Here is a 27,714-nt window from a genome sequence, read left to right as displayed (position 1 = left end):
TCTCTACTTAAACTTGTAAGCCATGGATGAAAATACAGCCATATATTCATGTGAAGCTGACATAAGCTAGTCAGTACTTCATGTCAGATCTCCTCTTCCTTGACCTAAGGCATAGACACAAATTAGTTTTAAAACTAAATGTTTATTCAACCACATTTGTTTTGTATATTGTGTAAGTACACATCTGAACATTTCCCTGTATTTATGTTTTTATTTTAATGACTTTAAAATTATTTACTTAGATTCTGCCTTCTTGGTTGGAGTTGAACCAAAGCCTGAGGTGGAGGGATTCCTTTTATTAAATTGTTAGTATGTCATCACTGTGGCTTCTCTGAAGACATGTTTGTTGTCCCTTAAATCCATGAGTCACTGTCAGTGTTCCTTCATATGCAGTTTGCATTTTTTGACATGCTGCCAAAACCAGTAAGGTCTTATGACATGTATTCCACACAAACTCCTTCAGCATTTTCACATCTGAATTGTCACTCTTTGATAAAATATATTGTACCTGTGCTTGAAGAACCCTCTTTAATCCTCTAGTTTCTTATTTTGCATAGAGAGAGGTTTCTTGTCATGTACACCTTGGCTAGAATAACACTTTCAAAATTTCTTAGTTATTATTATACTGTAAAGTGTCAAATGGCAGGCAGTAATGCAACCATCTTTCTAATTAGGTTTTATAACTTCATAAACATAGAGTTCAATTATCTGAGAACTAGAACTGAAAAAGCCTACTCTTTTGTCACTCAGTTCTTTTGGTATAAAACTGAATGTTGACAGTCTTACCTAATGTACTTTTAGTGGGATTTTTTTGTTTGTTTGTTTGTTTGATATTTAAGCTTCAGAGTAGAAATACAGAAGCTCCTCAAAGAACTTTGAATTCATAGTGTATTTCTAATGACAAGTGCACAGTTTCATTTTTGAGCCAGTGGGGGTGTTTGTGGAGTAGATGGTGAGTCTACTTCTTTGAGCTAGCTTCATGCATATATATTTTGATGCAGAAATATTTCATTCAGGTTGTTGGTGTTCTGTGTTTTACTGATCAAAATAGACTGACCACTTGCTATGGACTTAACAAGCTCCACAGAGTTATGTTAGCATACACACTTGCTATGCTACAGACTGACCACTGACTAGCTATGAAATTAGCAAGCTGCACAGAGTTAGAGAAAACAGTGCAGTAAGGAGAAATTAAAGAGACATCTATACATTGAGTAGTCACTGTGTGTACATGTGGGCATTGCATGCTTGTCTTACTAGACATCTTTCATATAGAACATGTAATTTCTTACAACCCTTTTTGATTTTTTTTTAATGTGCTGTATTACAAATACAGCACTACTCAGGCTCTCTGAAAGCTGTGCTAAATTTGTGCCAACTGTGCCTTCTCTTCAAGTGGTCTTAACTGTCTCTGAGTTATATAGAATTTCAAGTATGCTTGATAAATGAAAGTCTGAAATAATGTTTGTACTGCAACTTAAAAATATGCATACGGTAAAGCTATTCATAGGTATGGAGTTGAACTTGCACATTGGTTTTCAGTCATTCAACCAAAGACACAAAAATGATTCAATTCAGTCTTAAATTTTATAGAACTAAATTTAATGGTGAGCACAATCACACTCTGTGGTGATTGTTTTCAGTGCTGGTTTATTAAGTTATGTAATGGCAAGGGCTCAAACTGCAGAGATTGTTGAAATGGTAGATTTAGAGACTATGTTAGAATGCTTGTCAGTAACAAATATATGGGCTTTCAGAGCACAGATTTTTACCTAGATATTGCTGCAGCTTGTGATTTTTATTTAAATAGTTTGGAGGTTTTAGACTTAATACCCTGCTTTTAAAAAATGTTTTAAAATCTTGTTTTATTCCCCAAAGATTTGTTTTCTGCTGTTGCGATTAGATGATGACAGCTAGCTGGCTTTTAAAATTGATCAGGAAGTATTTTGGCAGTCATTCAGTGTTGTAATAGCACTTTAATGGATATGAGCTATTCACCCAGATCAGACTCAATGTCAAAACAGGCGAAAATACAGCTGTCACTCTGGACAAGAAGTTGCATATATGCAAGCAGCTGCTAATAATACTGGAAGGGAAGCCTTATAATAATGCTTTAAAGGTGCATGTGTGTATATGCATGCATACAGCTTCTCCATGTGTAGACATCTCATAATAAATATGCCAGAGACATTAGTTTCTGGCTATGGCTATGCTTGGAAAAGAGAGAAAAATGAAACATATACTTTGACCTTTGAGGAAGTTGCAATAAGTTCATTATGTGCTGATGGGCTTTCAGGTGTTTTTTTGGGTTTTTTTTGGTTTTTTTTAAGTAAGAACCTCTGAATGACATGTTGCTAGGACTGTGGTGTAAATTATGTTTTAACAAAATGATGACTGTTGTCGGCCCTTTTTTAATGCATGTGGGTTGTGATGTTGATTTCAGTTGGACTTTCACCATGCATCTAGAACAAGAATATGGCTATAGAAATACAGTGGCTCTTTAAAGGCAATTTTCTGTTAGAAATTTAATGTCAGTTTCTTAACGTGCATATGTATGTTAGAATCTCCCTTGTCGGTGTCCTCCTTTTTTCTCTCCTTTGTCTGTGTCCTAAGGTTTGAACTGGTTGCATATATAGTCTACTTTAAAACCCTTTGATGTTTGAGACGTAGTTGGATAATCTTTGTGTGGACAAAAGTATTCATGCTTTCCTATTGAGAAAAGCATAAAAAGTTATATATAGAGCTGATTGATGTAAATGGAAACTGATTTCTAGGCATGATATGTATTCTATTTGTAATTTTATGGTGGAGATAAGTAAATGTAGAGTGCAGAAATGCTTTGTTGTTTGGCTAACTACTGCACAAGAAAGTTAGGAAACAGCAAGATTGAGTGTCTTCTACCTCCTTTTAAAACACAGTAGCCCATATCTTGTCTAATACAGACTATTGCAAAAGCTAATTGGATAGCATGCAGCTAACGATGGTGTTATTGTTTGGTTTTTGCTTGCCTTAGTGAACCAGGTGACTTAATTTCATCTTTTAAAGTGGTTTTTTTTTCCATGGAGTTTTAACTTGATGAATTTCCCAATGTTAGAAACATGTGAGAATTGGGATATGCAAATTTACAAGAAATGCAAGATGTCCTCTGAATATATTAAATTCATTCACATAGCTCCCTAAGCTAAAAGGACAAATTCAAATGTTGCAGGAAAGTATTTTGAGGCCATAAAATATTAAGGTACTTATATTGTGCTTGTATATAAATGTAAAGATTCTGTAATGAAGTTTGAGAGTTAAAAATAATATATACACACACAATTCTGTACTTGAGCTTTCTTTTTCCAGACACAGTGAACCTGCTTACACAAAACCTGCATTCTGCATACACAAAACACATTCTGCAAGTGTGGGGAGGATAAAATTCGTCAAAAACTTGAGGATTACTCTTTTTGTATGGCTTAGAGGCATAAGAAGGACTCTAAACAGGCCAGTAAAGCAGTTCATGATAAAATGAGAAGTCTCTGCCTTGGCCGAAATATCCAGGACAGGGCTGTCCTTGGGGACAGCAAAAAGAGGAATGTGTGTCAACTTGGATTGTTAAAACACCAAAAGAAGGAGGAGTAGGACTAGTCCGTATGCTGTTCTTATTGGCTAAAACATTTTTGGGTTTTGTGTCATTTCAAATCTACAGTGAAAATCAAATTTAAATAGTGCTACACCTCATGTGCATATCAGGATTATGTACCTAATAGCCTAATTTATATTTCTCTTTAGACATGCAGGTCTGTGTTAGACCTGAAAGTGTGCTCTTATAAATGGAATAAGATCATATTCTGTATAAGCAAATCTGTGTCATGTTATTGCTTGCTGTATAACTGAAAGGTAGACCTCTGTTGCATCATTTCATAACCTTCTCCAGGATGAGTTATTTGCAAGCTCATGTATTCCTCCTGGATGGCTGGGTTTTCAGAAAATGCTGAGTTTAAGTCTTGACAAAGTACAGTTCAGGAATTGTATTGTTTTGCCTATTTAAAATAGAAATCTCTCAACTCTGAAATCAAGAGTATAGTATTTACTTACAGGGGCTTATAGTATAGTATTTACTTACAGTGGAATTCCTTATTGTTTAGTTTTTGGTTTGAAGTCAAAATGAATCAGGAGAAAAATTCTCATTAAAACACTAGAAAGGATTTTCTACCTGCAAATTGCTTTTTTTTTCCCTCCTCAATCATGTCACCCCCTCCAAAACTGAAAATTTACTTTTTTGAACAATAGTGTATGATGTTCATCTGTGCAATGCACATTTTTCTGCTGCCTTGCTATTCTGTGCAAGTTTACAGTGCCTGTATCTTCTCAGCACATTGAGAAGAAAATACACACCTCTGAGCTCCTTTGACTTACTGGCTTTTGGAGCTAGTTCCCACCATGGTAACCACATATGGCTGTGGAATTGGGATCATGGCGGACTTGCAGCACAGACATCTAATGACTTGCTGTGCCTGGTATAAATTGCTCAAACAGCATCCTTCCAGGTTTTCCTCCCAAGGGAGAAAATGCTTTAAAGAATGACCTTCGTCTGCCCCAGCACGTCAACCTGAAAGTTTCTATTTGCTGTTGAATTCTTGACAAGTAATAGGCAGTACTTAAACCTACTTTGGACATAAAATGTGAAAGATGTGCTGCTTTTTTCTTTTAAACAGCATTGTTTTCTTTAATATTACATTAAAAGTACATTGCTTGCCTTTCAGATTTTTTTTCCCCTCCTGCCAAGGCATCAAAAAAAATTTGTTTTTTAATGTCTTCTGAAACTAGAAAACCTAAAATATCAGTTCAAAACCATTGTTCTCAACCTTCTCATCCTTGAATTACACATTATTAAAGTGTTCATTCTCTCAGAATTGGAAGGACTAATAGTACCCTCTATGCTTTCAATAAATGACAATACTAAAAATATTCATTATCTTGCAGTCCTTTTTCTGAAACATGAAATCCATGAATGTTTTGCTCCAACAGAATACCAGTTCATTTTTAGTCATCATTAAGCAAGCAGACAGCAATTGCAACATTGGGGTCTGTTGTTCTGATATTGGTTCTGAACCAAGTCTTTCTGCTTGTACTTGGTGGGAATCTCAGAAGTTTATTCATTGTGTTCTTTATTGCAAATAAATTATTAAGATTCAGGGGACAAAATGTTATTAGAGACCAGAAAGAACCTGTATTGGTTGTTCTCCCTTTTTAAACTGAGAAAGAAAACGTGTAATTAGGGCTAATTACATATAGTCCTTAGTAATCCTCCACAAAAAGTGAAAACTGTCAGGCTGCAGAGTTCTTTTCAGGACCTGAGTTTCTTGCATGTGAATCTAAGGTGGGGGGTGTTTAGGATGGGGGTTTCTGTAGGATTTTTTGTGAGTTTTAGTATGTTCAGCTCAGTGCTGACTTTTCAACAGTCTTCTTACAGTTAGGTAGTGGAAAAAAAACAGATCCCAGTAAAGCTGAAAAATGTAATTAAAACACCAGAACTGACTTATTTCCACTTTTTTAGAGTAACGCTTGCGAGGCTTTAAAAGTGTTGTCTTTGGACATTTCTTGCTTGGGCAACTGGTTAGTAGAAAAATCATTTGTGGACGTTTCTCAAAAATATTTGTTGTTTATGGCTTTAGGGCATTGAGGGGAATTCTTTCATTCTCAAAAGAACTGAGTGACTTTTATTTTTGTATAAATGGAGTGTATTGGGTGTTGGTATCCTTGTTTTTAAAAAACAAAAACACCACACACATAACACAAGCAAAAATGGTGTGGATTAATATACAATGCTGTAAAGGATGCTTCTAGCACATTTACTTCTTGGCTAGGGATTAAGTCGACTGTGCAGAAGCTCACTGTGTTTTAGGTCAATCTGTGAAAATGTCTAGTGTAGAACTGAAAGTTTCTATTCACACCATTTACTCCAAATATTGTAGTTTGGATGAGATTGTTGCTGAAGTGGCTGAATGTTTTGGTAAAAGCATCAAACAAGTAGAAGATGCAATTTAATGCTTTGCACTTGATTGAGTATCATTTTTTCAGGTTGTTGTTTCCACATAGAAAGTAAATGGTGGTGCAGTTTACTTGGAACACACTCACCTGCCAGGCTCACTTTGCTTAAAAGCATGTATATAGTGTTGGTAAATGCTTTAGGCTTTTTTTGTTGCAGGGTTTGTTTGGATTTTAGTGCATTACTTTTTTTTTATTATCCAGAGAGGGGTTAGTATTAATTAACACACATGCAATATGACCGTTTATCATGTTCATTGCAAGTGTCTAAGGCTGATCTTCTTACAGTTGGTAAATATTAAAAAAAATATTATATATATGAGAGGTTTAAAAGACTCTTCAAGTTTAATTTTTCTATTTACCACTGTTTTTCCCTGAGGCCTGTATTTTATGCACACACCTTTCCAGAGTACGCTCCACTGCTAATCGAACTTAACCCAAGCCCCTTTGCTTTTTTCTCTTTTTTCTCATTACCATCCCTCATACTCTTGAAGAGGAAAAAGAAAATACTCAGATTTCTAATTTCTTTGAATTTTTTTGACAGCACAGGTCACTTCAGTTAATGAGGTGATGGAGGACTTTGTGGGGATGACAGAATATTGTGCCAGTACTGAAAAATCCAGGATCTAGAAATTTGGAAAAATGCAACAGCTTCCCCAGCCCACAGCCCCAATAACCATTCCAGCTTAGGGTACAATTAGTGCTCCTGCCACGTTTCCCCAGCCGTGGAGCGTGTGGGCGTAGTTGGTACAGCTGTTGGTGCTGTGTTCCTGAGGATGTCCCACTGCAATGCTGCCTCACCTGAAATATTTTTCCCTGCACAAGGAGTGTCAGCAGCAATGCATGGCACAAACCCTTCAGTAGCATGGGCAAGCCTTGGGCTTAATCTGAGCTGTAATGGAAGCAAGTCCCACAGCTGTACACTTTTCCCTGTGTGTCAGCTGATGTGTCATAGATAAGCAAAACTGTCATGTTAGTGTTCAGGGGGAATGTGAGGGGGGTATAAAACAGGGGAGACCTGTACCACTGAGAGCACTGAATTTCAGGTTAGGCTTGGAGTTGAAATTTTGCCTGGTAATCACTGTGGACTGTGTTGAATGACAGTGTTGTGGTTAACTACTTGGGATTTATGGTCTGTTCCATAGAGGCAGCTTGCAAGCTGTTTTCAAACTGCTCGTTAGAATTGCTTAGTCTACAGTGGTCTTAATAATTCATTCTCTGTCTAAGATCCTTGTCAATTAAAAAATAGCAATTCTCTGTCCAACTGTAAATGGCAAAGTGACTATTTTGGCTGCTGGTGTTATCTGGGTGTCCCTTCTCAATGGGAAGAGGTAGTTCTGGATACTAGCACCATGAGGCAAGAGAGATGTCCTCTTGGAGCTTTGCTCATGAAGCTGTGTCTGCAGCTACTCTACAGTTCATGGTCTTTAGAAAACAATCCGAAGCACCACCATGCTTTTGGATGTTCCTGAGAGGAGCCATCACAGGCAGTTTAACTCTACTCCACATATCAGAGGAAGAAGAATCTCACAATGTATGGTGTCAGCAGGAGTCTGTAGATCAAATAGCACTTAGTAGGTTTTGACTTTGTCTGTAGCCAGCTGGTGCTAATCCACTGAAGCCTCACTCAAACCAAAGATTTCTGTACGTTTATATAGCAGAGCATCAAGATTTCTATACACTTCTACAGCGCAGCATCATCAAAGTTGAATAATTATTTATGGTTATGTATATATATCTATAACATATATTTATATAACATATGTTATGGAACTTTGCAGTGCAAGTTAATATGTCCTTGTGGATCATGGAGTACCTGATTGCTGCTATCACTTCGGTTTGTTAACCATTTCCACTGTTTGAATTTTTTCCCTCTTCATGCACAGCAGACTCAGCTGTTTTGTGGCAGGCCAGTAGCACACACACACTCTCTCTCTCTGCACGGCCACCTTTTGCCCTCCACAGTCTTAGTGAGGGGCCCGTCTGGCCAACTCCAGCATGTAGCAGAGAGGAGCATCTGGCCCTTTGTGATTGGAAACTTGCTGGGTAACTGATTCCTTATGCAGAATTAAGGATGCTGAAATAGACCCTGATGACAGCAAAGCTTTCATGAGAGGGTTCAAGAAGTTGACACTGATGCCTTAGAACAGTTGAAAAGAAATAATGACGTGGAAGTGAACTAATATAAATAATTTAATAGGAAATCTCTGTGCAGTCTCAAATATAGTCCTCTTTTGTTCTGAAATATGTCAGTGTCTGGCTATTTTGCTAGTGTTATGGAACCAATATAGAGATCTAGAAAAGTTGTAAAATATTGTCACAAGCAGAATAGCAGAGTCAGCATTTAAAAAGAGGAGCACTTTTTCAGAGAACAAGTTATTCAAAGTAAGATCACGGAGGGAGAGAGCACTTTATCCATAAAAATCTTAGCATTTGACCATTACCCTGTATGTGAACTTAACAGTTTAGAAGCTGACAATTTTACGGCATGCTGGGCAAAAGTACTGGAAATTAAGTGTCCTGGTGCTGGGAAAAAAATTGAACAAGGCTAGCCTGTTATCCAAGTAACTTGAGAAATATCCCTTTAGTTATAGTTAATGCTTTCCTCATTAGAACTGATGTTTTTATTTATTATTTATTTATTTATTAAAAAAGAAGTTGGGACAGAAGCTGGCCATTATTACTAGGCAATGAAATATGAATAATCACCAACACTCTTCTATAAAACACTGAGGGATAGTTGCTAATGTCCTTTGCTGGAGTAGTCAGGGTCATTTGGAATATCAATTTATATTATCATATAAAATGAAATAAAATGAAAATAAAATTATGCATCACCTTTTAAATGCATTACTATAATAAACATACTAAAATATTTTGTCAGGAGTTGCATTCTCTTTGCACTGAGTGTGCCTTTGTGTGTGCATAGCTGGGAGGTTTCAGTGAACAGACTTTCTGTCCTCTGGTTTTTGAAGCCTTTTGGCTTAGGTTTATGTGGCTTAACGATGTTTTAATAAAAGATTAGAATATCATATAAAGTTGTCTTCAGCAACATGAATATTGGAACAAAGTACATTTTCTTTAGTAGACTTGATCTGTAACAGTTTTCTGGGCTTGAGAAAACATTTGTATATACTAATATGGGATGCAGTAGACCTAATCTTATATAGGCTTTGGTGGGAGGGGTTTTTTGGGGGTGGTATTTTGGTTTCATTTGGGTTTTTTCCCCAGGAGTCCTCTCCTGTTATCTGATTGCAGTCTGATTTCCATTGTATTCAGTCTGCTATAGAAATACTTAATGTCAGGAAGGAGATATTTACTGGAATACACAAGTCCAGAATTCATCATGATTCAGTGTGAAATCCGCTCACCCTTTGCTCCCCACCCCCTCTTGAATTGGAATGAAATGTGCCTTAAACTGAAGTGAAATACATCACATGCAGCAACAGTGGGCCCTCGCTTCGCCTCTATTCCTGGTGTGAAATCGATACACTATCTTTCCTCCTGACCTGTTCTGTGACCTCCATTGCAGCTTTCATGCTGAACAGCAATTGCTTTGAACAGTCTGGGTCTGCCACAGCTCACAAATGATTCTCAGCTTCTGTCTAAAACTGGTGCTGATAACAAAGGCTTGATTTTAAATAATGCAGTTGTAGTCATCTTCTAATTATGAATTACATGAAAGTGCATGGTCTTCTATTATTAAACACTTTCAATAGCATGTGCAGTATGTTTGCAGCCAGAATAACTCACTGAGAAGACACAGGAGCTCTGTTCCTAAATGTATCTGATGAAGTTTATGTGGTGTTATTGAAGAGGAGAAATGTGGCAAATACTTCAGCAGTTTTTAGTGGAAGCATATTTTCCTTTGACTTTATCACTGGCTAATACAGTATTTTTTTTTTTTTTTACTAACATTTGAATTTTCAAAGGTAAAAACATACTGGCCAATGCCTACATGTAAAGTAAGGAGACTGTTCTTGAACCAAGGTGTTTCAAAGCTGTTGCAAAACTAAACAAAACCCAATCCTTTGCTTAAAAATAAAAATTAAAAAAAAAAAGAGAAGGAAAATGCATTCTCCATTTGTGATTGCAAACTAATAGTGATTCATGAAATATCAGCATTTTGAAGATTTATTTATTTATTTTTGAGTGTGATTTACTGGAGGATTACTGAAAGCAAAGACGAATTGAAGATATAATGGGCATTTATCCGTGCACGAGGAAGTCTATTGTGCTATTAGCTAGATTACTTTAATAGCCTTTACAGGCTTTGAAATCAAGAAACTGCATGAACTGCTGGATAAGTATTCATTTTTCCAAAATTTCGTGGTAGGAAATAGGATATCTGTGGATTTCTATTATAAAATGAATGTCTCTTAATGGAGTGTTCCTCTGCCAGTCTTCTCCCCAAAACAAAAATATGACTGTAGTAATTTTGCCATCATGATTGAAGTAAAAAACAACTTGCAATACAATATGGTTTACGAAGCAATGCTAAACCTTGTAAAGATAAATGGACTGTCTGGAATTCACTTATTTATGAAACTGTTTACAATGAAATTAATAAAAGAGAATATTGCTCTTTATATATGTATTAACAATACTTAGCTAAATAAATAATCTAATCCTTTTATTGCTCCTTCATGTATTCATTCAAGCTGTTACCAGCTTAGATTTCTTATATTGTCAGAATCTGGGCAAAGAGAGGTGTATAATAATGGTGTCTGTATAATAGAAAGAGCCTTAAGAGTGGTGTAAAACTCACCACATGTCCAAAACTTAATCACAACATTGTAATGTGGAGGCTCAAGGCATATTTACTGATGCAGTATCACTGTCCAGTATTAGTATTCAAAACAACAAAAATAAACAACCCAAAAAACCCACCGAAAAAAACCCCAAAATCCACACCAAATACAAACAAACAAAAAACCCCACTCAAAAACAAACAAAAAAGAAACCAACAAAAAGAAAAAAATAAGCTGCTCTAAGAATTCTCTAAATGGCCTCATAAGAATCAGGTAAGTGGGAATCAAAAATAAAATAAACAGGTGGTGCTGCTGAGAAGCTTTTTTATTCTCTTCCCCTTCTAACCAAATTGAAACACTTTTTAAAGAATAAAAAACCCATGTAGTGCCTTTTCCTCTGAGGCTTTCAGTGCCACCAGCTGTTTTCTCCCCATTAATACATTTAGATTGCCTTATGTTTTCACTCCTTGTTCAAGAAGAGGTGTACCACAAAAAAGATGTCCTTCAGGATAGATCCAAGTCAGCAATAGGCACTGAGGAGTTTATATATTTGAGTACTAATTCCTGAGACCATTTTTTTAACATCAGCGTCATCCTTTTTGACTGCTATGTGACATCTGTGGTTTCCTGTACAACTTCAGGCTTGTTTTCATTAATTTTAGACTGACCTGTTGTTTGTTTTTAAAAGTAATTTAAAACTTTTGTTGTACTCTAAATGTGAATGAAGTGACATAATGCAATACAGACAGCTCAACGCAGTATTGAAGAATAGGTATGTGTGCAGTGGTGTAGTTTCAAGGAGTAATACCCCTGTTCTTTTATCTGCAAAGATAAGCTGATATGGTTGCTTACAGTGTTGCATAAAAATAACGTTTACATACTCATGATGAAAATTGCACTTGCAAGATAAGAGGAACAATTTTTGTTACTTATGAGTCAATTCCTGTTCAGATGTGTGCATGTGAATGGTATGTGTGCACATTTCTGCACACGTTGTGCTACAGGCATAAGTTCAACATCTGCAAAAGCTTAGTCTCCAAGTAAGCAGGGGGAAAAGAAGTAGTTCGTATTTCCTTGCTGCTGATGTTTCTTTGTGGAAACAGTTGAATGTAATCCTTTCTGCAAGAGTGTATTCTGTGAGGAGCAGCTGCACAGTTGTTCAAGAATTGTTTTTGTCACTTAGAAGTTCAAGGTCCCCTGTCCATAGGAATAATCAGTTTTAACGGTGAGAGACTGATAAGACTGTATAGTGCTCAAAATCTTTTTCAGGCCACACAATATTGTGATAACATAAAAATAAAGTGGAGAGTATTTATCACTTTTCCTTCAATGGAATACTCCCTAACAGCATCTTCAAAACGTTTTATTAAAGCTAAATTCCCTTAGCCAGAGGTTTGTTTGGTTTTTTAATTATTATTGTGAATATGAGCAAGTAATACAGGGTATGTTCCCTCCAATGAATTGCTGTGCAACAAGACTTGATGCTAATTCTACCTTTCCCAAAATCTGATATCAAGCAATTTATCTTCTAAATAATACTCCTGAGTACTAAACCTGAAATGTTTTGGCTCCAGCCCAAGTCAAACTTCAGGAAGCTTATTCTCAGGAGCATATTCCCTATCTCTGTAAATTTAATTGTTATAATGAATAGAATACATGTGTCAAGATATTACTTAGGAGTTTTACCTGTTTACTTTTTGTTCCTGAAGAGAAACATCAAAATGACAGCATGAAGATCATATAAAGGGTTTACAGACAAATTATTAATTTCTTCTTTTTTAAAAAGAGAAAAGAAGTCCTGAGAGAGAAACCTGCCAAATTGGACTATCTCCTCATCTGTGGGATTTGAAACTGTTTAGTACTGATGTATAGCTGAAAAAACGTTTGCCCCTGTGTTCCGCAGAGCTATGCATAAGAGCTTTATGCATCATACTGTCCTAGGAGATCCTGTCAGCAGAAATGGATGAGTATTAACTACATGGATCCACCAGCAAAAATACTGTATATACTGGGATGCTGAGCATATAGGCTTTAAACTTGTGGAAGAAGGTCTATTGCATCAGCAGTTTGGTTTTTTTTCTCCTCACTCACATGTCAGGGAATGAAACCTACAGCCCTATTCAGACCACTTAGATTATGGACTGAGAATGGCATTTAGCTCTGTGGGTCTAGTTCTGCTACTGATTCTATTTTGTCAGAACAATGGCAAAAAGAGTGTTCAAATATTAAAAAAAAAATACTTCCCAATAACAATATGAGTAAAACTAAGTAAGGAGCATTTTCCAATAAAACATCCACAATGTATATGAAAGCAACAAAAAATTGCTAAAAACTTAAGTGTATTGAAGAAACAAGAATGACTTCTATGCTTAAAAGCAGTGCTTTTCTAATCTATTAGAAAATTGTTATAAAATATAAATGAGGATGAGGAAAAAGTAATGTGGTGTTTTCTGACTGTTAAAAGTTTCTGAATATGTCCCCCGTTAAATTTTTTAAAGAAAATTTAATACAGTTATGAGTATTTTAGAAAGAGAATATGGTATGCAAGAAGCTCATTTCTGCTTAGGTTTGTAGAGATTAGAAGAAACTGCGAGGGACTTCTGAGGCACCTCACTGAGGAAACAGGCAGCATAATGACAAATGATTCATTGCTGACAGATGAAACGTAGTGCACATTGGAAAAAAACAATTTGAACTACTCATACACATTGCTGGATTCTAAATTAACTATAACCTAGAGGAAATATGCCTGGATGTCACTGAGGACAGCTCAGTGAAAATCTTTGCTTTAGTGTGCAACACTAAACATAAAAGCAAACAAAACGTTAAGCAATGTTGAGGGATGGGGTAGAAAATTGTATTGAAAATGCATCTAATGATACTGTAGTGTGAACATTATAACAAAGATACTGTGGTATATAGATCAATGGTACAACATCACTTGAATAATGTTTCAGTTCTGATCACTGAGAGAAAGATATAGTAAGAATACAGTCAGTCTGAAGCCACAAAAATTACTTGTGTTTAATGTGAAGAGGCTGGGTAAGTATCAAGAGAAATTAAATGAGAAGTTCATGACAAAAAATAGCAATATACACTGAATGCTTCTATTTACTATGCTTATAGTGGGAGATGCTAGTAGCTATAAAGTAAAATCAAAAGTTTACAATTTAGGAATACGAAAATGTACTCCCTCCCTACACTGTATGATTAGTTAGCAAATTTCAATGAACTCTACATTGTTTATATCAAAAATACAGAAGGATTCAGAAAGGATTTGACATGTGCTGAGCTATTGAGAACATTGACCATTTCAGCAGGGGATGGACCAAGGGTTGAGAATTCAAGACCTTGCTTCATTTCTGTCTGGTATTGACCTGCTCTTTGACTTTGGGCTTCACGTCATGGTCTTTTTCAACTGCAGATGTATTTAGTTGCAAAGGATCCAGGACAAGACTTATAAAACTATTCAACTGCTTCCTTAAAAGCAGTTGCTAAGCTTAGTTTTTAATCTATATGAAGTCCGGTTCCAATGTAAGAATTACTGTCTGGTTTTTGTATTTTTTTCACTAGAGAGAGGTCCCTGATGATCTCTATGAAGAGTACTAAATTTCAGAAAAGTTAAAAAAAAAGTGATAGAGCTACATATGTTAAAGTAGATGTGAGCCAACTATGATCTGAGTGGACTTCTGAAACAATCTTAACCTCAGGGCAGGTATTTTTTCAAAACTGTTCATACTTTATGTGCTTATAAAATGCAGCAGAACATCAGACCCAAGTAGCATAATCAATATGGATAGTTGCTGCAGTCTGTGCATCTTTATCATATCAGTGCATTGGAGGGGGAAATAAAAAGAAAACAAAGACAGACTGGATATACAGGTTAGTTTACCCCATAGTCCAGTGCTCTAGAAATGCTTTAAATCCTTCTAATTGGATGAGATTACTGTCAATTTTACTATAAGAAGTCTCCCCATTGACTTTATTATATTGGAAAAAACCTTTAAGATCATAATGTGCAACTGCTGGCCTAACACTGCCAAGTTCACCACTACCCCACGTCTGTAAGTGCAACACTTGCATATAAATTAAATACCTGCATGGCTGATGACTCCACCACCTACCTGGACAGCCTTTTTCAGTACTGGGATCCCCCTCTCAGTGAAGAAATTTTTCCCAATTTTCAATCTAAACCTCCCCTAGGTCCAACTGAAGGCAGCTTTCTCTTGTCCTGTTGCCCATTACTAGAGAGAAGAGAAAGATCCCCACCTTGCTAGAACCTTCTTTCAGGCAATTGTAGAGAGCAATAAGGTTTCCCTTGAGGCTTTTCTCTAGGCTACACATCACCAGCTCCCTCATTTTCTTCTAATCAGATTTGTGCTCCAGAGCCTTCACCAGCTCCATTGTGCTTCTCTGGACATGCTCCAGCACCTCAGTGTCTTTCTTGGAGTGACAGGCCCAGAGCTGAATACAGGATTTGAGGTGTGGCCTCAAGTACAGAGGGTAAATCACTTCTCTAGCCCTGCTGAACACATTATTTCTGGTACAGGCCAGGATGCCACTGGCCTTCTTGGCCACCTGGGCACACACTGGGTCATGTTCAGCTGCTGTCAACCACCACCCTCAGGTCCTTTCCTGCTGATGAGATTTCCAGCCACTCTTCCCCCAGCCCGTAGCACTGTCTGGGGTTGTTGTGACCCACGTGTAGGATCTGGCACTTCAGCGTGTTGAACCTTCTACAGCTGGCCTTGGTTCATGGATCCAGCCTGTCCAGATCTGCCTGTAGAGCCTTCCTGCCCTCCAGCAGATTGATACTCCTGCCTAAACTGGTGTAATCTGCAAAGTGACTAAAGTTATTAAACAGGACTGGGCTTAATACGGAGCCTTGGGGAATACCATTTGTCACCAGCTGGATTTAACTCCATTTGCCTCTGCCCCATGGCTCTGGCCATCCAGCCAGAGTTTTACCCAGTGAAGAGGACACCCATCTATGCCATGAGCAGCCAGTTTCTCCAGGGGAATGCTGTGGGAAACAGTGTCAAAATTTCACTGGAGTCCAGGTAGACAGTATCCACAGCCCTGTCCACTTAGTGGGGTTACTCTAGCATAGATGGAGGTTAGTTTAGTCAAGCAGGACATGCCTTTCACAAACCCATGCTGGCTGGGCCTGACCCTTTCGTTGTCCTTTACATGCCCTGTGGTAGCACTCAAGATGATCTGCTCTATGGCAGGCCTTCCCTAACACTGAGGTCAGGCTGACAGGCCTGTAGTTCTCCGTATCCCTGTTCCAGCCCTTCTTGTATGTGGGCATCACATATGCCAACTTCCAGTCATCTGGGACCTCCCCAGTTAGGCAGGACTGCTGGCAAATGCTGAAAATTGTCTCAGTGAACACTTCCACCACATCCCTCAGTACCCTTGGTTAGACCCCATCTGCCCCCGTAGATTTTTGTATGTCTAAATGGTCTATCAGGTCACTGACCATTTCTCCATGGATTATGGGGGCTTTATTCTACTCCTGGTCTCTGGCTTCCAGCTCAGGGAGCTGGGTACCCAGAGAGCAACTGGTCTTACTAATAAAGACTGAGACAAAGAAGTCAGTAAGTAGCTCAGCTGCCTCTCCTTCCTTGATTATCCCTTCTGAAGAGTGTACAGCCATCCATTGCAGCACTCTGGTTGTGTGAGTCATCCCACCATGCTTCCATGATAGCAACTCTCAGGAAACTGATGGCAGTTTTCCTGCTGCACAGTGGTTTAGCTCCTCCTGTCTGTTGCTTGTGCTGTGTGCATTGATGTAGAGGCACTTCAGCTGGGCTATTGATCCCAACACCTTGTTGGGGAGAAGCCTTAATTCCTACATCACCATTGTCATGTGCTCCTGTGGCTTCTAATCCATCAATAACCTTTGTGTCTTAGCTGCCACACAGATCTCCATTCCCTGCCTTCAGTGAGATGGCCAAGACCAAAGGACCTTGTCAGCACATCCCTCAAACTTCAGTGTGCTGGCCCCCGCCTTATTTCTTGTGAGCCTAGTTTTGTCTCTTTACTTTCAAGTCTAGCTTAAAGCTTGTTCAACAAACACTGTTAACTCCTGGGCAAAGATCCTTTTTCCCCTTTGAAACAGGTGCACCCTTTATTTCTAGCAGGTCAGCTGTTTGTAAACCAACCCATAAGCAAAAACCCAGGATTTCTTCTGGTCACACCAGGCTTGTAGCCAGGCATTGATTGACTGGCACTTGTTTTTTTTCTTCATCATTCCCTATAATTGTAAGAACAGATAAGAGAGAAGTAGGACAGAGGAAAAGCCAAACCTGAATTTTATGGTGAGTGGGGACTCGTACTGGCAAGTCATCCAAAGCAGTATTAGTTTTCTGTTGAGGTAGCCTACTGCACATTGCAGTAAGAATTGAGGATATGCATAGAGGACTCTGGTTTAGGCAGCAGGCAAGCACACACATGGACCATAAAGGACACATTTCTAGAAACATGTTTATATTGATGGTATTCTATCATGCATTTCGGATGGCCTCTGAGCTGTTACCTGTACTTTCTGCCTACACTGGTGTTCCTCAAATCTTGACCTGATTTTTAGAGAATATTGTGACACTTCTGTATCATCTTTGAAATCTGAGGGAGTAGAAAACATATCCAAGCTTTTTTCTCTTGGCTAGTGTACAGGCTAGGGGTGGAGATGAGTGGTGATTCTAGTGATGGCCTAACTGCTTGAACCCTTTCCTTTCTTCAAAGGGTGTCAGAGATATCAAAAGTGTCATACAGAAGGCCCAAGTAGATTATCCTCCTTTTTGCTCTCAGTATTGATCAAAGCAACACAATAATTTTCTACATTCCTTTCTGGCTTATAATCATGCAATCTTCTGTTGCATGATAGGAAGAAATCTCATACCATATCTGATGCTTTAGCTTTAAAATACTTAATTTTAAAGAGAAAAGTATGGCTATAACTACATCAGTTAAGTTATTCATGTGTAGCTTGAATAAAAAAAGTGGTAGGACTTCATTCTAAACGTGTCTATGCACAAAAATTAACTAAGAAAGTAAGGAAAGAGTATAGGGGGATATATAGAAAGCTGAAGTAATGCAGCAGAAAACCTGTCCAGAGACCAAAGTAAAGAAGACACAGACAAGCTTTCATTTGGAAAATTTAAGTAAATCTCAGTTTCTACAATCTCTTCTACTTCCATGGCTGGTATCACTTAAGTTTTGGCTATGAAGTGGGAGGAGATAGTTTATTTTTCTTTTCTCGTAATAAAGTTCTTGATATTCTATACTCACAAAATTGAAAATGCTAATGAAATAATGTAATGTTTGTTAAAAAAAAAAAAAAATTAGAAACCTTCAATATGTAGCTTGATTGACACCTGAGTATTGTGTTTCCCAGGGATCAACAGTTTTGGAGGCCTAGGGCTGTCTGAATCTGAGCCCTCACACTCATCATTCCTGAATTTTCATTGAAAAAACCCTTGTCCCCTGGAAGCAATGTTACTGTGCTGATATTTACAGGGTAAAATAGAGACAGTAAGTTGTTCAGAATAGATTTCTAATTTCTGAGGGAGTAAGCTCTAAATCATGCTATTTTTACTAATTAGGAGTTGAATCCTTGAATGTAAGAGCTTTCATACACAGAAAATCCTTCCAGCACCAAGCCTGTGTTACTACTACAAGCTTGAAAAATAATGTTGATCTGTTAAGGTGTGGAAAAGCAGAAATAAGCAGTGTGTGAGAACCATGGGGTTAAATGTAGCATCTTGACCTCCGCCAAGAATTCTCAGAATTCTTAGGAGACAGAAACAAAAGGAAAAGAAAGATAGATCTTGCACAATTTCTGATTAATTTTCAAATATTTAATGGGGATAACTATTTCAGTGTTTGGAAATTAAATGAGATTTTACTGTAGCACCACATCTCAACCTTACCACAGTTACACAGCAAAAATGAGGCGGGAGGATAAAAATATTAACTACAGCCTGTCAAGTCTCCACAGAAATGATCTCAGGAACCCAAAAGTACTTTCAAATTGCCATCTTGTGTAAGAACTGTCAGCTACCTTGTAACTGTGAAGTCTACAGTTAGAACGCTTGGGGTTTTTTCCTATTGCCCATGTTGTATGCAGTGAGTTCTCATCCATACCAGAGCAAAAGGAAGCCTTAGACCAAGAGCATATGTATAATATGGAGTGTCATTTGCTCCATGACTGTACTTCTGGCCCATCTGAATACGAAGTGTGGCAAAATACTATTCTTTGTCTCTCTCACAAGAGAAAAAAATTCAAAATAGATAAATAACCACCCCAAATCATCTCCATGGTCTTTAAAAAGGAAGAAGAAAGCAGCCCCTCAAGCTCTCCTCTGATTCACCTTACTAGAGTCTGCTGACAGCTACAAGGTTGACTTTCTGTGAACTCTTTCGTTAAATCATTTTGTTAAATTGCGTAATGAAGTAACAAGTTCTGCTTGAAAATTTGAAAGCCAGAGACCCAACAGTACAAAAAACCTGATTAATTCTGGGACAGTCTTCACCATTCATTCCAAATAGATATATGAGCTATAATCTCCATCTTCTATAATGAACTATGACTTTTTTAAAAAAGAAAGTATCAGTATATGGCAAGTTTGGGTGCTGAAACATTAGGTGCACTTATAAACAATTAATTTTAAGGAAAATAACCTTGGAATTGGTGTAAAATATTGTTGCACTTTGAGATTATATCTTTTCTGAAGAAAGAAATCATATCTCTACAGAAAACATTATTAGAATTCCTTTTCTGGCAGGATATATACAGGGTAGTAATTTTAAGGCTTCTCATCTATATTTAGAAGAAACTTTAATTCTAGGAACTGTCTGGATTCTGTGCAAGGCACACCAGGTACTATTTGGTATTTTGGACTCCCACAAAAAGGGCCATTAAAAAAAAACCAAAACACTCTTGTACCAGTTCATATAGGACATACTGGAAATTTATAGAGTACCTGTATGTCAGGCTTAACTCTGAATTTTCTTGCTTTCCAAGATTATTAGCTATTTGCATTGCTTCACTTAAGATTTTTTTTTTCTTATATAGTTTAATACCTTACTTATCAGAGAAAAGCAGGGTCCAGTTAGTTAAGGTTTCAGTTGTATGTGGAACGCAACTTCCTAAGCTTGTCATGCATCAAACTGTTATGGCTGGCAATTGTTTAAAAAAATTCATTTTGTTATGAACTAGCCTGTTTTCAACTGGGCTGTTCAGAGATGGATTGCTTTCTGGAGTTTTTGACAGGTGTAATTGTTAAGGCGTCATCTGTTCTTGTTTGCACAAAATACATTTTAGCCAACTGTAGGACTTGCCCGCTAATCTTTCTCACATCATTCCATTCTTTGCTTGCCACTAGACAAATCCCCTGTTATTTGACCAGATGGTGGAAAATCCATTCTCATGATAAGTTGCTTCTAGTTTGCATTTAGATTACCTGCAAAAATGGAACAATTTACTACTCTGCCTCTAACCATCTCTTTCCTCCTTTTTTCCCTTAGTTTGACTTCTTGTAACTAATTATTTAAATTCTGCCCTGTGAGTTAAAATTAGTCATAGCTTACACATTTCACATGTATGTAAATGCACTTAAGTTCCACCTCAAGTTTTATGATGAATCCATCTAGAGTTTAGTGACACATAAAGAAACGAAGATGAGCTGTCTAATGTGCAAACACAGCAGTTTGTAATCCTTTCACATCTGAGGTGATACTTTTGAACTTTTTAGGGGAAATGTGCAATGTCTAAAAACCAAGGTCAGGTATGAGAGTGCACCCAGCACCATCATCTTACAGCACACCCCCTAAGGAATAGTGGATACAAATAATAAGTGAAATATCACCTTTCATGCAGTGTTTGTAGGCATTTTGTCTGGTGTATTTCTGGCTTCTTTGGAAAATAACCTGCAGTACAGAGGTAGATAGTTATAACCTAAAAGTCATTTTTGCCTTTATTATTATGAAATGGCAACTTTTACCTTTCTAAAAGCTTACATCAGAATAGGTGTTTGCCTCTCAAATCAGTCAACTAAAATTGGGGTGAGCTAACCACTGCAAATTGATCAGACTCAAATACTCTTCAGTGCTCTAATTTTTAACACAGAGAAGCATACAAGAAATCAATTTCAAAGCATAAAATAGAACAAGAATATACAGTACCTAGAGTAAATAGCCAATATACAGTTTTATCTTCAGCTGAATCAATTTTTTAAGTGGAACCTGAGACAGAGTATATCTGCTGACATAACGTGGTAAAAAAGTTAACAGAATTAATTTGGTGAAGATTGTCTAAAATTGGTTGTTTTTTTTTTTTTTTTAGAGAGGAAAAATACACCCCATGACCAAGACTGGTTGTCTTGGTAAACTTTTTTTTTTTTATCCTAACCAGTAATTCTTGCAACTTGTTTTTATGTTTTGTGGGTTCATTGTGGATTTTTTTTTCTTAGTTTGTTCTAGTAAGGAATGCTGAATAAGCTGTTCTGTGAGGAAGTTTTTATTTCTGACCCATAGCCTCATAGTTACCAGATGATCATTAATTGTAAATGTAAATCTATTAAATGACAGCTAAAGTACATAGGGCAGAGGGCAAATATGTGTGATGGTGTTAGGCAGCTTTTAAATAAAATAAAAATGTAGCTTTTATTCAGCATAAAGGTCCATTTATGGAAATACACTTACTGTGCTAAAATAAATCTTAACAATAAGAGACAAACATCATATCAGAAAAATAGGAATTTTTTTCTCCCCAAAGCATTGCCGTAGGTTGCAGCTAGAAATCTGATGCACACTTTGAAATGCATTCCATAGCGTCTCAGGACTGTTTGATTTTTCAGGTTAAGTGCAATAAGCCCCATTCTGTGCTAACTTAGATGCTGTGCGATCTTGGTGAAGTCAGTGGAATTTTAAGAGATTTACACTGAGGTCTGATTTAGCTTGGTGTTGGGGACATGATTTGTTGTTTTTCCTATTAATATTATTATTAATATTATTATTTTTATCTCAGCAGAGAGGGAATAGGTGAAAGTTAAATAATTTGTTAAAGAAAATTTTTAGAGAGTAGTGGGTAATTGGCTGGGTCCAAAAAATTAATAGGATCTTGGCTCCTGAAGTGGAATCTAGCTCTATGCAGTGCAAAGGAAGGCTCAGACCATTACCCACAGTAGCTGCTATGTTGTTTGTAGAGCCTTTTATATTTCTTAATTTAAAAACAAAATGCAACCCCTATGCCCCCCAACCCCTCAATGCTTCCCGCTCTCCAAAAGAGTTCCAACCTAATTCTGACTAGATGTAAAGTAGGATTGTTGTTCACAGTCCAAATCTCTGATCTGGGCATGAATCACAGCATGGTTGAGGTTGGGAAGGATCTCTTGTCCAACCCCTCTGGGTTGGAGAAACAGTTATTGGGACCTGGTCTCCTAGGATTATGTCTGGGTGGGTGTTGACTCTCTCCATGGTGGAGACTCCACAACCTTTTTGTTCCACTTCTGCACCACCCTTGCAGTAAAAATGTGTTTCCTGATGTTCAGATGCAGCCTGCTCTGTTTCAATTTCTCTGTCACCTGAAAAAAGAGCAAAAAATAAACCAACCAAACTAAAGCTGGCTGACAAGTATTCTACACGAGCTTGGTGCAGTGAATACTTATTTAGGATCTATTTAATCACACGGGTGTTCAAATCCACATCTTCCACTTCCCAGAAGAATACTACAACTACTTCAGAATGAAGATTTTCTGGAGTGAGCTGTATTCTGCTGTACTTGTTTAACTACTCAAGTAACAGCAATAAACAGTATTACTATTCCAGATTCATTTGGCCAAGGACTGGTTGGAAGAAAAAGCATAATTCTGAAGGCCTGTGATGAGGGCACTCATCTGGGAAGGATTCTGATAGTTTTTGCAAGGACTGGTTATGCATTTTTGAATGACTCTTAATACAACATGCTCTCACTGCCTCCTTTTCTTTCATCCATGAATCCTGATTTTTTTTCTTTAATAGTGCTGTTGTTTTAGCAGGAGGAGTTGACATATCCCTTGTTTTACGAGTATGTGGTAATCTTTGGAGCAGTGGAAGATGTATGAGTATCCTTTGGCTGAGAGGCATTGAGAAGCTAATTCTCCTGTGTCTTTGCTGAAGCCACGGAGTAAACAGGCATCTCTTCTAGTCTTGTATCACAAAACTAAAAGCAAAGAAAGAACCAAAAATCCCCCACCAAAACAAAAAAATGGCAGAGGGAGTTAAAGCTGGGCATTGGGTCAGCCAGTGTGATGGTGCACTGATGATTTTGAAGCTTGCATTCTCTTTGATGTAGGCATTTCTGTGTGACCCAAAATGGAGGGTTTGTGTCTCTCTTAGGCACACACAGTGTAGAGGAAACTCTCCCAGATCTCTTGTACCAGTTTATGTGGTTCCCTGCAGATAGCACCTGTGTTTCAAATCCCATTTTAAGATACTTAAATTTCCTCATGTGGTGTGTATGGTACATAGCCATCTAACTCAAAGGCCTCAGATATCACAATAAATAAGTTTCTCTGGTAATGTCTTAATTAGTGAGTGCAGGTATATCCCAGAGTTCAGAGGTGTTTGGTCCTGTCTTCATTGCAGAGCTGTCTCCTTTCTTCTGCCTGTAGGGTCCCATGGGGCGAAAACAGTGCTGAGGCTTGCTCAGACCAGGTTTCTACTTTAAATGAGCAAGGGACCAGGGCTGTAAAGACATGAAATGGTTTACACTTGACACACTGTGTAGGTGCAGTCTTACAAAAGGAAGGTCCTCAGTTTCCACAGTCGATAACTTTCCATTTGCTTGTAGAGCTTGTAGCTGGAGAATTACACTAATTTTTTTCTCAAACCTGCAGTCTCAAATTCTCATTGAAACAATTTTAAAATCCAAGATTAGCTCAGAGCCATATATATATTGATACTATAAAAATAGTGATAGCATAAAATAGTTCTCTACTGACTAGAATATTTATTTTTTAAAAAAACACAGCCTAAAAGTCTACATTTGAAAAATCTGTGAAATTTCTCAAATTGTAAAATTTCTTAAATTCTCACTGGAGTAAGGAGACTTACTCCAGTGAACTACCATTAAATTACAAGGGAAAAAGGTGTTAATTTGTGGAAGATACAAAAGCACCTAAAATGTATTTTTATTGCAGAGAAGAGGGAGGAAAAAAAGGAAAATTGGTGGGTACTGTTTTGTGTGCAATTCCCAAGTATATTTTAAAAACAACATTGAATTTTTATAGCCAAATTATATTTTCTGCTAACAGGGAGCTGGGGAGGGATGAATAATAGAATGATTGACAAATCTTTAGGGCTTGATTTTACAAGATGCTGCGCACCTCCTGATTGCTGCCAATCACTTTCATTTTCTTTCAGTCGATCCGAGAACATATGGCATTATTCAGATGGTGCTGAGCACCTTCAATCACAGTCCTCATAATACCACAACATCCTCATTCTGTGCAAATGTGAGAATTGCTGTTGACATTTTAAATTGGAGGGTTATTTGGTCTTTGTCTGGACAAACTCCCAGCTGACATAAATGAATGTTCTGCCTGAGGAAGAATTGCAACAGTAAACAATAAATAATCAGATTTATAAGCAATATTGTATATATACAAACTATGTGAAGTATCAATTTGATTTATAAAATTCCATACCTTTTCCACTTATATTTGATGGGGAAAAAATACCATTCTTGTGGAGAATTGAAGTTTAGTTTACTCTCAGTGCAAATTTTGAAAAGTGGAAACTATGGGTGTTATGTGCACAAGGCAGTTGATTTAAAGAGATCAGAAAAGCGTTTAATTTAAAAAATAAAATTAAAATAAATCAATTTCAACATACTGATTTGTCCTGCATTACAGTTACCTGTAGAGATTCTCTAGTCATGTCTATCTGTTTTTGATGCCTCTACAGAATAACTGTCCAGCATCCTCTGCCCAACCAATCAGAATGTAGGAAAATCTACCGATATGACGGAATCTACTGTGAATCTACCTACCAGAAGTATGTTGAAATCTGTGTGAGTCTTGCCTCTAGCTCGTGCATTTAGTGCTCGTGCTCTCCTGCTATTCAGAAATTGCACGTGTGTTGAAACCGTACACTTCTACTTGTGTGCAAAACCTCTACTGCAGGGACAGAAGTATGTTGTTTAATTATTTGGGATTGTGCTCTAAAAGCTAAAAAGCAAATAAAATACCCTAAGACTTTCCTAAATCTCTTAGGTATGCTTCTGTACAGTGCAATAAACAAGAGTGTACACGCTAGAAAATCTAGGCAAAATGTATTGCACAGGTGCTTCACATCTTAGGGATTTGAAAGGTGTGTTATGTATAAATTAGCTGTCACTTTTTTTCAGTCATGTAATGGAATGATGAGTTGTAATTTGCATAATCCTTTAAGAAGTCAAATTATACTGTCATGTAGCAGACTTAACATGCTAGCTAGGATTTCATAGCTTTGCAGCTAATTAGTATGTACCTTACAGGACAGTTAAATTGAAGTTGAGTCCTCTTTCTTTGCAGTCATTTGCCTTTGTCCGTTGCCCTAACAGAGGCCGCTTTTGTGCGTAACTCAAGATCATTACTGGTGCTTCTGACAAAAATACTATTGCTCTGGGCAGGCAAACGCAAAGTGCTTGACTGCTGTTAGTTTTGTAAGCAGTGAAGTTTCTATCTTACTGCAACAAGGATTTAATTATCTGCTTCGACATAGAATCGAAAAGTATATATTTGACAGGTGTGTTGCAGATGATTTTGTATTAATATATTGCAAATGCATTATGAATTCTCTGTTATCTTGCTGGATTTTGAAACTGCATTCTGTCACTTAGTGTTTGCTTTTCATGCTTCAACTGTATTCCTGTTTTGTATACCAGTGTTACCATTCTCATCCTTTGTATAACATTTCATTTTCCAATAACCCCTTTACTTGTAAAAATTAGTTGTACTTTGAATTGCAACAAAATGTTTCTTTGGCAAGGCAGTCATAATCATTACAATTTTTAAGATCGTATTCTCTCATTCCCTCTTTTGTTTCTATAACCTGCTGCTTGCTTCCTGAATCTTTTCTCTTAGTAATAGGTACAACCACATGAGTAAAAGCTGTTACTTCGGTGTAAATGAAGACTATCCTTTTGGTTTACAGAAGTGAGAGGAAAAGAGAAATCTAGATTTATCAAAATTATTACAGCATCAGTGTAACTTGGTGAGCCAAAATGAAAATCTGACCTCTTGCTTGGCTTTTTTGTGAATGGCTACTGTTGGTGTGAGTTATGTTTTATTCCTGATTTACATCGACTTATAGATACTTCCTGGACTTTTTGAATTTTTGATGGCTTTTCCCTTCTGTCTCTCTAAACAATGGCAGTGTCCAGGGTAACTGAAGCAGTTCACATCTTGTATGATTTTATATGTCACAACAGAACTTAATTTTAGTGGTTTTACTTCTCTTGTAAGTTCAGTAAGCATAAAAATGTATTCGTTTATTTAAACATATGAAACAGATTTGTTGTGCACTATTTATATCAGTTTTTAGAACAACTTCAGGATTTTGAAACTTTGTGGAAATAAGAAAACTTGGCACAGTTTTTCATGAGTGTTAAACACTGTGATGGCTTCACTCTGCTGCAATATAGTTGATTATCTTAATTTCTTTTATTTTTTAAAATTCGATAGAATTTGTAAATATAGTTAAAACCAGCTAGCTGTGCTGCCCACAAAATGAAGTAATTGATGTTCTTTTACAAATAGATATACAATTGCAAATAAACATTGGCAAAATAGCTTTTTTTGGGGGGTGAAAAACCCAACCAACCAACCAACCAAAAAGCCCACCAAAAAAGGGGGGGATTGCCAAAATCCAAAAATCAGACTCCACATGAAACAATGTTGATTTTGATATGTTTTGTCATTCCTGAAATGTGAATTATGAAGTATTGTAGCCCAGTTCACCTTGCTTGTAAAACCAGGGATTATTTTGGGAAGCTAAGAGCCAAGTCTTTCTGAAGAAGATATAGAACCCTTTTTGATTAGTGAAATTTTCTCTTGGTGCTTCTTCCACACTGCTTAAGGTCTCTGAGGCATTCTTTCTGTTTTCTTCCCAATGGATGTTTTTGGTACTTTTTTCCCATAGTAATTTCTTTCCAAAAATATAACAAGTTACTGAAAACTTCTGACTAATCAAGAGAAAAAAAAATCAAACTGTTTTCGTAACACTTTTAAAGCATTTACTCTAGTGTTTCAAGGCTTATGAACATTTGGTACTAGATGTTCATGTGCATCTCATATGCTCAGTCTCTTCCCTGATTAGGTTGGGAAAGGAATAATGAATCTAAAAATGCCACTGGCTGTCAATAGAAATGTTGGGTGACCATTCTGAAAGCTAAGGAAATTTTAAGGGCTGGCCAGGGAGAGTAGGATAGGACAGAGAATCATGGATTTAGGAGCTTGACTTTTTTCCCTCTACCTCATTTTAAAATTAAAAGAAGTATTATGCAGAGAGCCTACTCTGGATTTATGCTTAAGCATGTACCTGCTAAAGGTATTTTGTGTAAAGCTACTTAGGAGTTGAAATTGAGATATTCTGATCCTTTCTGTAAAAATTTTAAAGCATCATACCATGACCTTCTATGCCAAAAGTACTTTTCAGAAAACGTCTGGGGGAAGTAACATCTTAAAGCAAATTTTAGTGCTAATAAATACTGGAAATAACAGTTTGTAAAAGTTCATAAAATATTGATTAGTAAATACATTATAGTAGTATTTTAAAAAAAATTGCAAAAAGCTTTTTGCAGCACAGGTTCCTGAGGAGCTGGACCAATGATTGCATTAGCTAATATGTATAAAATGGGCAAAATATTAAATGTTCATATACAGATTTCTCTAGATTCTTTATG

General features: G+C 37.1%; 1 protein-coding gene across 8 annotated transcripts in view; it reads left to right on the top strand.

The window, feature by feature from the left end:
• The window catches only part of NPAS3 (neuronal PAS domain protein 3), a 603,379-nt gene that overhangs the window by 61,285 nt on the left and 514,380 nt on the right, over positions 1-27,714 (top strand). For 4 of the 8 annotated variants that reach the window (XM_085061915.1, XM_085061916.1, XM_085061918.1 and 1 more), the window contains exon 2: positions 24,735-24,824. The exons of the other annotated variants lie outside the window; for them this stretch is intronic. In XM_085061915.1, coding sequence (XP_084918041.1) covers positions 24,735-24,824 — 90 coding nt within the window. The remainder of the gene's footprint in view (positions 1-24,734; positions 24,825-27,714) is intronic. 8 annotated transcript variants of the gene reach the window in all.

The sequence above is a fragment of the Lichenostomus cassidix genome, chromosome 5, assembly GCF_008360975.1.
Source record: "Lichenostomus cassidix isolate B80296 chromosome 5, HeHo_3.0, whole genome shotgun sequence".
Lineage (NCBI taxonomy): Eukaryota > Metazoa > Chordata > Aves > Passeriformes > Meliphagidae > Lichenostomus > Lichenostomus cassidix.
This window is presented reverse-complemented; position numbering and strand designations above follow the sequence as displayed.